At 33.5% G+C, this 12,869-nt stretch overlaps 1 protein-coding gene across 4 annotated transcripts in view; it reads left to right on the forward strand.

Moving 5' to 3' along the window:
* Positions 1-12,820, forward strand: part of POLR3G (RNA polymerase III subunit G) — a 101,586-nt gene extending 88,766 nt beyond the window's left edge. For all 4 annotated transcript variants that reach the window (XM_082378449.1, XM_082378448.1, XM_082378446.1 and 1 more), the window contains exons 6-8: positions 1,913-1,995; positions 5,898-6,044; positions 9,693-12,820. In XM_082378449.1, the coding sequence (XP_082234575.1) occupies positions 1,913-1,995; positions 5,898-6,044; positions 9,693-9,779 (317 nt within the window). In that variant the 3' untranslated portion in view covers positions 9,780-12,820. The remainder of the gene's footprint in view (positions 1-1,912; positions 1,996-5,897; positions 6,045-9,692) is intronic.
* Positions 12,821-12,869: the final 49 nt, after the last annotated feature.

Raw genomic sequence — 12,869 nt, forward strand, 5'->3', positions numbered from 1 at the left:
ATATTTTTATTGCATATTATATAATTTTTGTGTTATGTTCCTGGTAAGCTTATACTCTCTCTTTTGTTAAAATGGCCTCCCCTGATTTACATGAAAGTAGACAATACCAAAAGAGCCAAAGACTGAAAAAGTTTGTTTCTTGAAGAACCAGCTATTGGCAGGTGTTGAAAGAAACAAAAAAATTGAAATATATGCATGTATTTGGCCAAAGATGAAAAAAAATTCATGTAAATGTTTTGGGGTTAAAACAGTCTTTTAACAAATTTTCATAATTTGACACTTCTTTCTCAATTATAAATAATACATAGCCAAAATTGCTGAGTGGACTTGAATATGCAACTAACTTTCTTGGCTAAGAGATTAATAATTTTTATAAGTTTATTTACCTGACCATGTTCTATAATATCCATTTAACAGATTTATGTGTATGAAATTTAAATAATTTGATAAAAGCTCCTTAGAGAAAAAGACTTCTTGATGTAAGTTACATTCTTAGCTAGTGTTTTCTGGCATCAGTATTATAATATATATTGAGAGCTTGTTCATATATGATATTTTATGTGCTACAATTCAGATTAAACAGTCTTTGCTCTCAAGGGGAACAGAGATAGTTACCCATCATTAAATCTATCTGTTTTTTTTTAAATAACTTTTGTTTGAGCAAAACCTCACAAATGTGTATGTTTGGGAGTTCTGAACTCAGTGACTCCCCGAGGGGCAATTTGGTATCACATAATAAATTGTAAATTCCATCAGTTATGGGTCATGCACCACAATCTAAAAATTTCTTCTTCTATAGGTTAAATGTTAATCTTTAACAAAATTAATCTTTCTGAGCCATATTTTCCTCTGTTACCAAGTAATTTCTAGGTATTTAGTTTGATTTTGGAAAAGAATGGTAATACTTTTTGATCATCATGGGACAATTTTGTAACGTATCATAATGTTTTGGTAACTGACTAGCAGGATCTATATGTGAAACAATTCTTTATACCCTGCAGTTTCACATTAGCCTCAAAATGAAATATTTTTGATATAGCTTAAAAAATTTTATATCCCAAAGCTATTAAAACATTTTTATTTATATTGCTTTGAGTTTTCAGATTCATATGATGGGTGTGTTGCATTTAACTATTTTAATCTTCATTACAAAGATAATGCTATGCTGCCCTGAATATAACCTCTTTCTCATCTCTTTAACCACTGGCAAATATATATTTATTCTACACTTGTATGTTTTTTAATTGAAGTATAGTTGACTTACATATTATATTATATATTATATACATTATTATATTATATACATTATTATATTAATTTCAGGTGTACAACATAGTGATGTGATAACTTTTATACATCATGAAATGATCACCACTATGAGTCTAGTTACCACCGATCACCATATAAAGTTATTACAATATTATTGACCTATTCCCTGCACTGTACATTACATCCTCATGATTATATATTTTATAACTGGAAGTTTGTTTTTTATTTTCCCAAACCTGGTAAGATTGCCCTATTTAAAATTCCTGATCAGTGAACAGGAAGCCAGTGCAGATGATACATTTGTGAGAGCCTTTCACTGGCCCTCTAGTGCTTCTACCTGAGGGAACATTGTCGCAGTTTTGGCCCTGGGGACATTAAATGCCAGTTCAAATTTTCAGTAAAGATATCTGGTTGCAGTCTTAGAAAATATCCTATTAAGTGATTATCGTTTACCTCCTCACCATGGAAAATTGGTGATGTGTGCTGATTTATTTTGTTCGTTCTTTAGGAAAATTAATTCAGCCTGCAAATTTTGTGTGCCTGCTATGGCATACCAGCATGCTAGATGGCATATTAAAAGGCAAAGACATTTAATATACAATTGCTGTTATAGAAAAATGTGTTAACAGTGGTTTTACTTCAGCAGGCCCCAAATCCAAAAAGGCAAAAGATACAGGCAAAGGCACTTCACTCACTAATACTGCAGATGTATTGAAAAAAATTGAGGTAAGGTTTTCTTCTTATTATAAGAACAAACTGAAAAAATGTCATACCTCTTTTTGTCTTCTTCCACCTTTCCACCTTCTCTCTCTTTTAAATAACGTGTACACTTGGCAGAGCCAAGCCCAGCATACAGGGTAACTAGCAAGGTTTGAACATTGTTGGCTAGGAGATATGGGGGCTCCATTCTGTCCTGTCTACAACTCACCTGTCAGCTTGCCTCACCTTTTGTCACCTGACTCCTTTTTCACTCTATTCGTCTTTTCCCCTTGCATTTGAATTATGCATGGGAAAGAAACATGAATGTATATCTTTATAAACCTCTCATTTTTTTCTCTTATTGGTATATGTGTATTTTTAATGCTTTTCTTCTGCTTTATGTTTAAGTGTAGAAGATTCTATTGAGGGAAAATCCTATCTCATGGCACTTATTTTTATATCTTTATTTTTTAATATTTAAAAAAAAAGATGTAAAATTAAAAAGATTAATAAACTAAAAATATGCCCTCCCATCTCTGTCCCTAGCCATCCATTCAGTTCCTCTATTTTAGATGGCCAGTGTTACCAGTTTCTTATATATCCTTCCAGAAACATTTTATGCATAGAAAATACAGATTTTTTTTTCTTTTTAATGACAAAAAAGTAGCATATTGCACTGTTTTGCCTCTTCACCTTATCACTTAAAATATCTTGGCAATGTTTCCATGTCAGTCTGTGAAAGAGTTCCCTCATTCTTTTCTTTTTCTTCTTCTTTTTTTGGCTACACTATAAGAATGAACCATAATTTATTTAATCAGTAATCTATTGATGGACATTATGTTTCATCTAGTGTTTCACAATTATAAACAATGCTGCATTGAATCCATGTTAGGTATGTGATTTCACATGTTTAGGATAGATTTCTAGAAGTAGACTTGTTAGGTCAGCTGTCATGTGTACTGTATAATATGGAAAATATGGATAAATATTGGCAGATCATTCTCCAATGAGATTATACCAGTTTATTCCCTTTATTCCCACTATCAATGCATGAATTACCTTGCACTGATGGTGATGGTGATGGTAATGATAATGATGATGATGATAATGATAGCAGCTAGTGCTTTTTGAGAACTTTTTATATAGCAGGCTCTTTGATGAGCTATTTACATCCATTATGTGCTTAAGGCTTCATAACAACAAAGAGAGATGGGTATTAAAATTCCTTACTTACCGATGAGGACGTCAAGGCTTTAAAACTTTTACTTGCCTGGCCAAGTTGGCATAGCTACCTGGTAACAGAAACTCATCTTTTTAAATTTTACTTTTGACCAGTCCTTGAGCTGAAGATAACATGTCTGAAAATCAAGCCAGGAAGATTGTTGAAGGAATAGCAATAACTGTCAGGTTTTACTGTGGTGGAATGATGGATGGGGTTGCAGAACTAGCCATCTTGTATTGATTGAACACAGATTCTGACTGTTCTTAAAACTTCCTGGAAAGAAGTTGCTAAGATGACATGTGCTATAAGGAAGACAGATCTGGACCTCCGGATGTGGTTTCTCATCAGAACAAGTTGTATTTCCTTATTCCCTATATTTAAACACCTTTTTTCATTACGCACATTGTTAAAACTGGAGTTTTACATCTAGAAATCCCAATGAGTTAGCAGCTTTATTTAATAGAGCAAAGTTAGCTTCCAGATGACTCCATTATTGTTCATTTCTTCAGCAAAAGTAGTTGCAAGTTTTCTTTAATAAAACTTCTGTGATGGAGAGGGAATGACATCCAGTCAAACCTCATGGTTATTGTGTGAATAATCAGACAGCAGTAAACTAATATTTGAGCTTATTTTCTGTATGACATACAGGTGGCTCTGTGAGTGGTCTATAGTATTTAAGCTGGAAGAACTGTTAACTGTTCATAATTCAACTGTTTTCAAAGTGTTTTCACATTGTTCTTAAAATAAATCCATAAAGTAGTAGGGGTAAATAGTTATATCTCACAGAAGAGGAAATGGAGACTACTAAGTAGATGAATTCAAACTAATACCTTAACACAAAAGGAATAAAGTGATGAGACAGTGTGTATGAGATCTTTTTTCTAAATTTCATAAATCTGATATTTGTTAACTGATTCAGGTATTTTATTGGTTTGATTTAGGTCTATGTAGTAGAAATAAAGTTGAAGTTATTTATTTAAAGATAATTGAGGTGGCAGTAGTGGAAATCAAGACCTCCTAGTCCCTACGTAGCACTGAATGAATTATATATTTAAAAATATTTTTACATAAATGGTTTAAATAATTCTATTGCTAATTATTAAATAATAGCTAATAGCGTGATTTTTCAGATATAGCGTATACCTTGCACAGAGTTAAATAAGCATAGCACTACAGTTCCCTTTTAATTATACAGTCTTGTGGGTTGTCGGCCTTTTTACTAGGGTTTGATTAAAATAGAAAAGAAAAAAATTTCATATCTTAATTAACATTAACATGTCATCATTATATGTATGTGTTTTTATAAACACTTAAAAAATCTGTAAATACTATTTTGTTTACATGCAGTTTTCCAAAGGGATTGCCAATTGGTAAAAATTGCACACATTATATTGTAGTAATAACTCATATAAGGTAACATGGGTCAGTATGAAGATAAATCATCTTATGTCTATTACCTTGGTCTTATTTGTTCTACCTAAGTGGGGTAAGGTGACAGGAAGGGTAGAGTTTGAATTTTGATTAAAAATTGAGACTATCTGATGTAGTCTTTCATTGCCTTTGGTTTTCTTAAATTCAAATTTGAATGTAATTAAAGGGATTAAAAAAAATATTTAAGAACCAAATGGAATAGTTAAGTTGTAGTCACACCAAATACAAAATATGTTTTCTCTCTGTATGTAATCTACAGAGCAAATATCTTATAATAGGGTAGAGTATTTACAGATTTGTGAATTAGTGTTCTGATTACTGATTAAGAATAATAGTGTTTTAAAGTGATCTTATGCATTAATTATGAGTATTAATATATGAAATTATTGCTGTCCCCCACCTCCTAGAAAACTGGTGAAATTCTTTCACTTGTGCAAATTAAGCATAGAACAATTTAGCAAATGGATAGTAACAGTAATAAAAACAGGTCACTTTTTATCAAATGGAAAAAATTATTGGTAGTCATAATGGAAATATAAAGATGTAATCTTAAAGTTAAATCTCTGTTTTATGAGAAAGTGACAGTGGTTTTAACAAGGTGGATAAGTGGAGCCATCAGGTAATCAAAGTTTCTCTAACTCTGCATCTCTTCTTTGCCTCCATTCTTAGAGTTGCTAATAATTGCTAAGATTGACTGAGATTTGAGTTTTAATCTCTCTTTTCTTAAAGTACCTGCCAGATACATTAAGAAACAAAAATCCTTGGAAATGGGAAGTAAATAATGAGGGAGAACAGAGATAAGAACATGGATAATCTGTAAATAGGATGACCTGATATTATTTTAAACAGTTTCACTTAGAAACTAAAACATAGACATTTTGAAATGTTACCATTACATTCTCTTTTCTCCTTTCATGCTTGAAGGAAAACAAAATAACATTCTGAAAGTGCTTCTCCATAAACAGAATCAACTCAATATTTTAGAAGGAGGTAGGATAGGAATCATAAAAATAAAGCATCGGGCAGCAGAGCTGATATCACAGCATGACTCAAGACCCAGTTATGAAGTAGCAAACTCAGAGAAAATACCAGTGTAATGACAGACCATTTAGTCCCATCTTTCTTGAGTTAACTCACGGTGTCCTAGGTGGTGGCCTAGAGGCGTCGGTAAGGGAGGGTTAGAATTAGGGTGATAGGTAGCTGCTCTCTTGAGGTTGAGCAGGCAAGTCAGAGTCTAGTGGTTTCCATTTAAATTAATGAAGCTCATTTATACCAGGAATTGGAAAAGAGAGGTGATGGTGAAAAATCAGATGAGGAAAATGAAGAGAAAGAAGGAAGCAAAGAGAAAAGTAAAGAAGGTGATGATGATGAGGATGACAATGCTGCAGAACAAGAGGAATATGACGAAGAAGAGCAAGAAGAGGTAACGGTCTGTTCTGGGAGAGTAACAAAGTTAACTAAGCTTAAGGATGATCTAATATGGTATATAATTAAAGTAAACCAACAAACAAAAACCAAGTTGATGGGAACCAGGGGTATTATTATCACTGGCATCAAGTTCTTGGTACCAGGAAAATTATTATTGCGTTGAAATTATAGTGATACCAAATGGAATGTAGGAGGTAAAAGTAACTTGATAGGCAACTTTGAAAGTGGAAGTCCACAAGTTAAGGAAATTGATCAGATTAGTTTGAGATCAATATACATACAATTTTAAGTCAGCAATAAGGTAATTAAGGGTTTAGTCACATAGGTTTGAGGGGGGACTCTGCAATACCATCAGGTTTTAAATCCCAAAGTGCATGTGGACATTATCAGAGAACATTCATAATCCAACCTCAAGTATCTCAGTCAGAACTCAGTGTTTTAGATTTGGGATTTCCAACTTTCAGAAACATGGTGCATTTCAAAATAAGCTGGAGTCAGTCAAGCAGGGTAAGTTTGTTGGTCACGGCCTCTTTGGGACTTTGTAAACGTCTCATGCATTAACCCTAGGCTGAGAGTTTCTTCTGCATTGCAAGTGACCATTGTCTTCACTCCATTTCAGCTTCTCACACCACGCTCTGAATCTTTTTTTCACCTGAATTGCTCCACCTAAGAAATCTTTATTATATACTACAAGTACTTTACATTAAATTTTGGATTCTTATAAAATTTATATTGGTGTGCAGTGAGGGGGTACAGATGGATTTTTATCTGTTTCCAAATGGTTAGCCAGTTGCCTACCTCATGTACTAAATAATTTTCTTTCTGCATGGATTTGAAATTCTCTTTTATCAGCTATTAGATTCCTTCACCTACTTAGATGTATTTCTGGACTCTGTTCCATTGATCTATTTCTGAACTATCACTAAGATGTTCCAATTAATAGAAGCTTCTGATTATTTGTTAATATTTTTAGAGCATGTTACCCTTCTTTTTCAGAATTTTCCTGAATATTCTTTGGCTTTTGAAATGCTCTGTTTATAAAGTCTACTTGAGTTGAGCTGTGTTGAAATTTAGATCTGTCCTAACAAGAACAGCAAACATTAGGATTCTAGTAATTTCAGAATTCTGTATTGGGTCTTAACAGAGTCCAAAACACCACCAGTGGGTTTATATAAGTATATTTCATTAAAAAAAACCGCAACTTTCTACTTTAATAAAGAAAGGATATATATTCTGAGTGTGAGGCTGGGTGAGTCTGGGTATAAGCAAGCTCAAAGCCTTTCCAGATTTAAAGTTACTCTTTGCTCTTTCTAGCAATTAACTAATTAATGAAAAATTACTGCTAGTTAACTCACCTGATATATATTGAGGATTTAAAGAGCATTTTGTTTTGAAGAGTAAAGTGGAGCAAATTATCTATGTAACACCTACATATAAAATTGAGAAAATATAGACTTTTTTCTTTCTGCAGTCTTTTGAGTGCTACAATTAAATAAAAAAACAGGGGCCCAAATGAAGCCAAGAACCATTTAAGCCATCAATTTCAACAAGTTCTCACTTTGTACCAACCTTTGTATCAAGATTACTAATCTCACAAAATTACCTAACACGAATCATTGAACATACGTGGAGGTGCTCGTGTCTAAACACAAGTGGCATATGCTCAATTTGAAATACAGTATCTCTTCCTTACTCATTTCCACTTGTATGTACAAATTGGCTAGCTTATATTTTCACACAAGTGTCCTTGCCAAGATCTCACTTACAAGGTGGCCTCACTTGAACTCTCAACCATGCCACTCCTCCCTGGTACGTGGCCTCCGGATTCAGCCAGGTTTCCAGACTGTTGGATTTCTTGGCACCAGAGAAACCAGGCTAACTTTCTAGGGTCTTAGCTGGATACGGAACATTAAAGTGTTTAGGGAGGACAAAGTAATGAAATACATATCTGAATAATACAAGTTACCTTTCTTATATTATTTATATAAATCTATATATAAAATCTCACCATGCAGATACTAAAAAAGGTGATATCCAGGAGACTCTCTTTTGAGAATAGTCCCTATTTCTTACTCTATCATAATTTCTGCTGTAGATAGTAGAGATGTGGAGATTAATTTGGGGGGGGGAGGGGGTGAAGTAGAAGAGAATCGCTTTATTGCTTTGCTAGGCCAAGGAGGCCACAGCGGGCTAATGCCCTCAAAACTGTGTATCCTGGAAATTAATTTTTTTATGGAAAATTTCAATCATTTACAAAAACTAGTGACTAGTAATATAAACACCTACAGACTCATCACCTAGCTTTAACAATGATCAATTCATAGCCAGCCTTTCGGCCACTCTTTCATCCACCCAGTCTGCTCCTTTTCCCCCCACTTCAAGCCCGCAGCTGCCTTGGATTACTTTAAAGCAAATCCCAGGCATTATATCATTTCATCCATAAATATTTCAGTATGTACTCAAAAATAAGGGCTCTTTAACAATATCACAATATCATTATCATACCTAACACAATAAAATGTAACTCTTTAATATCATCAAATATTAAACCAGTGTTCAAATAGTTTTGATTGGAAAAAATTTTTTTGCTTATTCCAGTTGGAATCCAGCTGCAGTCCATACACTGCAGTTGGTTAATAACTCTCTTAAATTTCTTTTAATCTATATCCAAAATGGATTTTTGAATTTTTGATAGAAAGCAGAAATATCGTGAGTCATTTACACAGATAGTAGTCTTACTCAGCCATAAGAATTGGAATGTTCCCAGGGGCTTAATCTCTCTTAATTTAAAAGAAACTGAGGGGCTTCCCTGGTGGCACAGTGGTTGAGAATCCGCCTGCCAAGGCAGGGGACACGGGTTCGAGCCCTGGTCCGGGAAGATCCCACATGCTGCGGAGCAACTAAGCCCGTGAGCCACAACTGCTGAGCCCGTGTGCCACATCTACTGAAGCCTACACGCCTAGAGCCCGTGCTTCTCAACAAGAGAGGCCACTGCAATGAGAAGCCCGCGTGCAGCAACGAAGACCCAACACAGCCAAAAATAAATAAATAAATAAAAATTAAAAAAAAATAAACTGAGGGGCCCTAGATGTAAAATAATATGGCATCTTCTGCATTTGATTTAGTATCTTGAGGTCTTTTCATTTGTTTGTTTTTTGGTAGGAAGCAAAAATCTCTCTGCTTATGCTCAGCTATGCATTGTAACTGGAAACCTCAGTTCTGGTGTATTCGAATGAATGTTAGTATAAATTGGCTTTGTTTCTTGAGTGTTTGTACATTTGTTTGGAGTAAGTGTTTAGTGCTTTAACTAACTAAACCATGTATCATCCCACTAAGGTATAATGAATGAGATGTATAATCCTATTAAGGTGTAATGGGCATCCGTTTATGTTCTCTTAGCTAGTTGGTGCCTGAGAATAGTAGGAGATGGTGGTCTTGAGGAAGAAAGCACAGTTAGATATGTGAAAGTTAATGTGTGTTTTAAGCATTGAAATAACAGAGACTTCTTTTAAGCCTGGCATGTTTTCTAATTACCTAACTTTGATATTTATAAACTTATATTAAAGGGACAGCCTACATTATGTTCTTTAATGTTACTACTCATACGTTTAATGTTTACTGAGGAATATATCATTTCACTTAGGAAAATGACTACATTAATTCCTACTTTGAAGATGGAGATGATTTTGGTGCAGACAGTGATGACAACATGGATGAAGCAACCTATTAGCTATGAAATTTCTCAAAAAATATTTTTATGATACAGCTTCTGAACATTTGAACAGACTTGTTTTCTATTTTATTTCCGATAAGGAATGAGTATTTTATTTTTGTTCCTGTTTTGTTGGAAAGATACTTGTTATCAAAATATTCAGAACCACTTTGAGTTTACATACTAGTTACCTTACCAATTAGTCTCTGACATTCCTTCTCAACACCTCTGCCATCTCTCTAATGTATTCAAGTGGATTTTTTTTTTTTTGGTATTATTTGGATTAGAATGTACCTAAAGAGTTTTTGCATCTTTTAATCTATGTATTCATACTTAAACAAATTTTTCTTGTTTAACTGCTGATCTTTTCTAAAACTACTAGTCATCGTAACGGATTTCTATAATCTGAAAGTTGGTTTAATACTGCACATGGAGCACTTTAAATACAAAGAAACTTGAAAATAATTTTTTTACTTTTACATGGTATGTTCTGTGCTACTATATTATGACTACATAAACCTACCTGAGCTCTTACAAGTGCATATTTTATGAGATTAAAAATTTCGTGATCGGAAACACATGCACAAGGAAAAATCCCAATCTGAGCTAAATAAATTTCACAGCTTACATCTCAACCAATACAAAGGCCTGGGATGAATATTAAAAATACCTGAATTGGAGGCTAACTTCATACCATACAATATATGAATTAATCATCCCACGGTAACAAGTTTGATATCTCTGAGTCATTGGCTTATGAAAAATTAGACTGAGATTTAATTTTGTACTTTATAAAAATGTAGACTAAGTTCTAGTCATATAAATCTCATTAAAGGATGCATGTATGTGTAATCTGTGAGGTGTAGTGGCCTCTGTTACGTTTCACAGGACTGAGCTCTCCAATTGATTTATATAACAATGCAGAATGAAACTCAGGTCACTTTGAAATTTAGATTAATCTTTTTTGATTCATTTAAAAACTAGCTCCCCTGCCTTTTTGTATTGGGGTGGGGGAGAGGATATCTATAAACTTCAGCCTCCAATGACTCACATATGCCAAAGATTTTCAAGGAAATTCATATTATATATTTTAAAAATGATTTATGAACATTACCCACCAAAAGAAATACATTTTTCCCTCTTGGGAAGATACCACCCATTACCCTCTAACCTGAGAATCAGAAGCCCTAGATTCTATTTCTACCTTTACTATTAAACTCAACCTTGAAATTGAGCTTAAGTTTTCTGTGCCTTAGTTTCTTCACTTGTAAACAATTTTCTATAAAAATTGTTTAAACTCTAACCAAAGTTTACCATATGTATTCATTCTCTCACCTTGTAGAAATGATCATTCTTAATTTAAATTTGGTTCTCACCCTTTAAAAAATTGTAGATGGTAAAGTGATTGAAAACAGCTTTGAGAAACAAACATGTTTTCCTCATAAAATATATTATAATCTGATTTTCCCATCTTATTTTCTGGTGGGAAAAATTGGAGAAAATGTGTATTGTCTTGTGCCATTTTGTAACATGGCTTTCTCAGGAAAAAGACCACTTTCAATTGTAATATTTCCTCAGATAATTCAGTATGTGTGTGAGGGCCGTTATTCAGTATTGTGCTGATCCTATGTGATTTCTTATTTAAAGGAGCTTATCAATAACTTTAAAGATTCTAAATGGAAAACATGAATAAAACACTCTGAAGTATTAGCAATCTACCGTACTTCTTAGAGTAGAATCCTCAGTTTTCAGTTGTAATGGGCAAGTAGTCATTTAGGATTGATAATTAACATAAGTTTCTTAATCTCTCACCTCCTTAGTACTACAGCCAAATACAATTTAATTTATAGAAAGCTTATCTTTATGGTTCTGTTTACTTGCTTTATTATACATCTGAAGATAACACTTAAATTGGGCAACTACACCAAAGATACAGGAATCTTTTCCTGGCTTTCAATGTGTTGCCACCATTTTAGTCCTGCAGATGGTAAAGCATCTCCTATGGGCAAGGATTTCCCGGGAAGGCCCCAGCCATCTCCGTTAAGTGCATTGTCTTCCTCCTTTGGAAGATCTTTTTATGTTTAAAGTAGACTAATTGTGAGAATAGGCAGAAAGTATTTGCAGGTTGCTTTACCAGCATGAATCTTGTTTTTCTGGCTTAAAATCTCAGAGAATGCTAAATTATTCTATAAGAAGGCAAGCTTTAATACAGAGATTAACCTCATACTTGTTGGTGAAGTATCTTTAAAATTTCTATATAAGATGCAAATCTGTTTTGTTGCTCTAATGCTTATTTTTCTGTATTTGTTTACACATTAAATTCTTACAATAGTGTCCTTTTGTTTTATATTGTTTTCTTTGACCCTGCTGAAATATATTTGATAGAGAAAACTAATTTGTTAATACTTATTTTACCTAGTAAAATAACTGTATATTTATTGAGCAGGGATGCCAGTATCAAATGTTCTTGAACAAACCACCATCAACAAGAAAACTCTAGGTGATTAAACTTGTGATAACAAACTAAGAGATTTGGATATTGAGAGAATGCTAAGAAACTCAGATGACCTTGTTAACCTTTCCTTCCCCACTACCTTCAGATGTACAGTATCAGTGGCTTTCCTTAATATGGTTAAAGGCTCTTAAGTTAGTAAAAACTTCTTATAAAAACTGTAAATACAATTTTAAGATCAAGATACTTTTAAAAATGGAGAAAACAAGGATTACACCACAAATTCTCCATTAAATAAATGAAATCTCCAAATAACTGTCAATTCTTTTTGCTACTGGTAATTTTAAAAATTAGTATTTTGAGATGGAAAGGTTGTTTCATGATAATAAAATTTACATATAAATAGAGCATATTGTTACACGACCAATCTGTAACTTGCCAAGGTGTGGACCAGGTCTCATGAGGCCTTCTTCCGTGAGATCAGAGATCCCCCCCAAATAACATTCATCTGAAATTTGTTTTCATTTCCTTTCACTTATGTACTATAAATAATCCAGTGTATTTTGTTTCAGTATAACAAGGGGGAATCTGAATTGGTAAATCTTTGGCAATTCAGTCTATCTTACATAGTATGTCTAATAGAGGAGGAGAAAAGG

The sequence above is a fragment of the Balaenoptera borealis genome (assembly GCF_965194805.1).
Source record: "Balaenoptera borealis genome assembly, chromosome: 2".
Classification (NCBI taxonomy): Eukaryota; Metazoa; Chordata; class Mammalia; order Artiodactyla; family Balaenopteridae; genus Balaenoptera; species Balaenoptera borealis.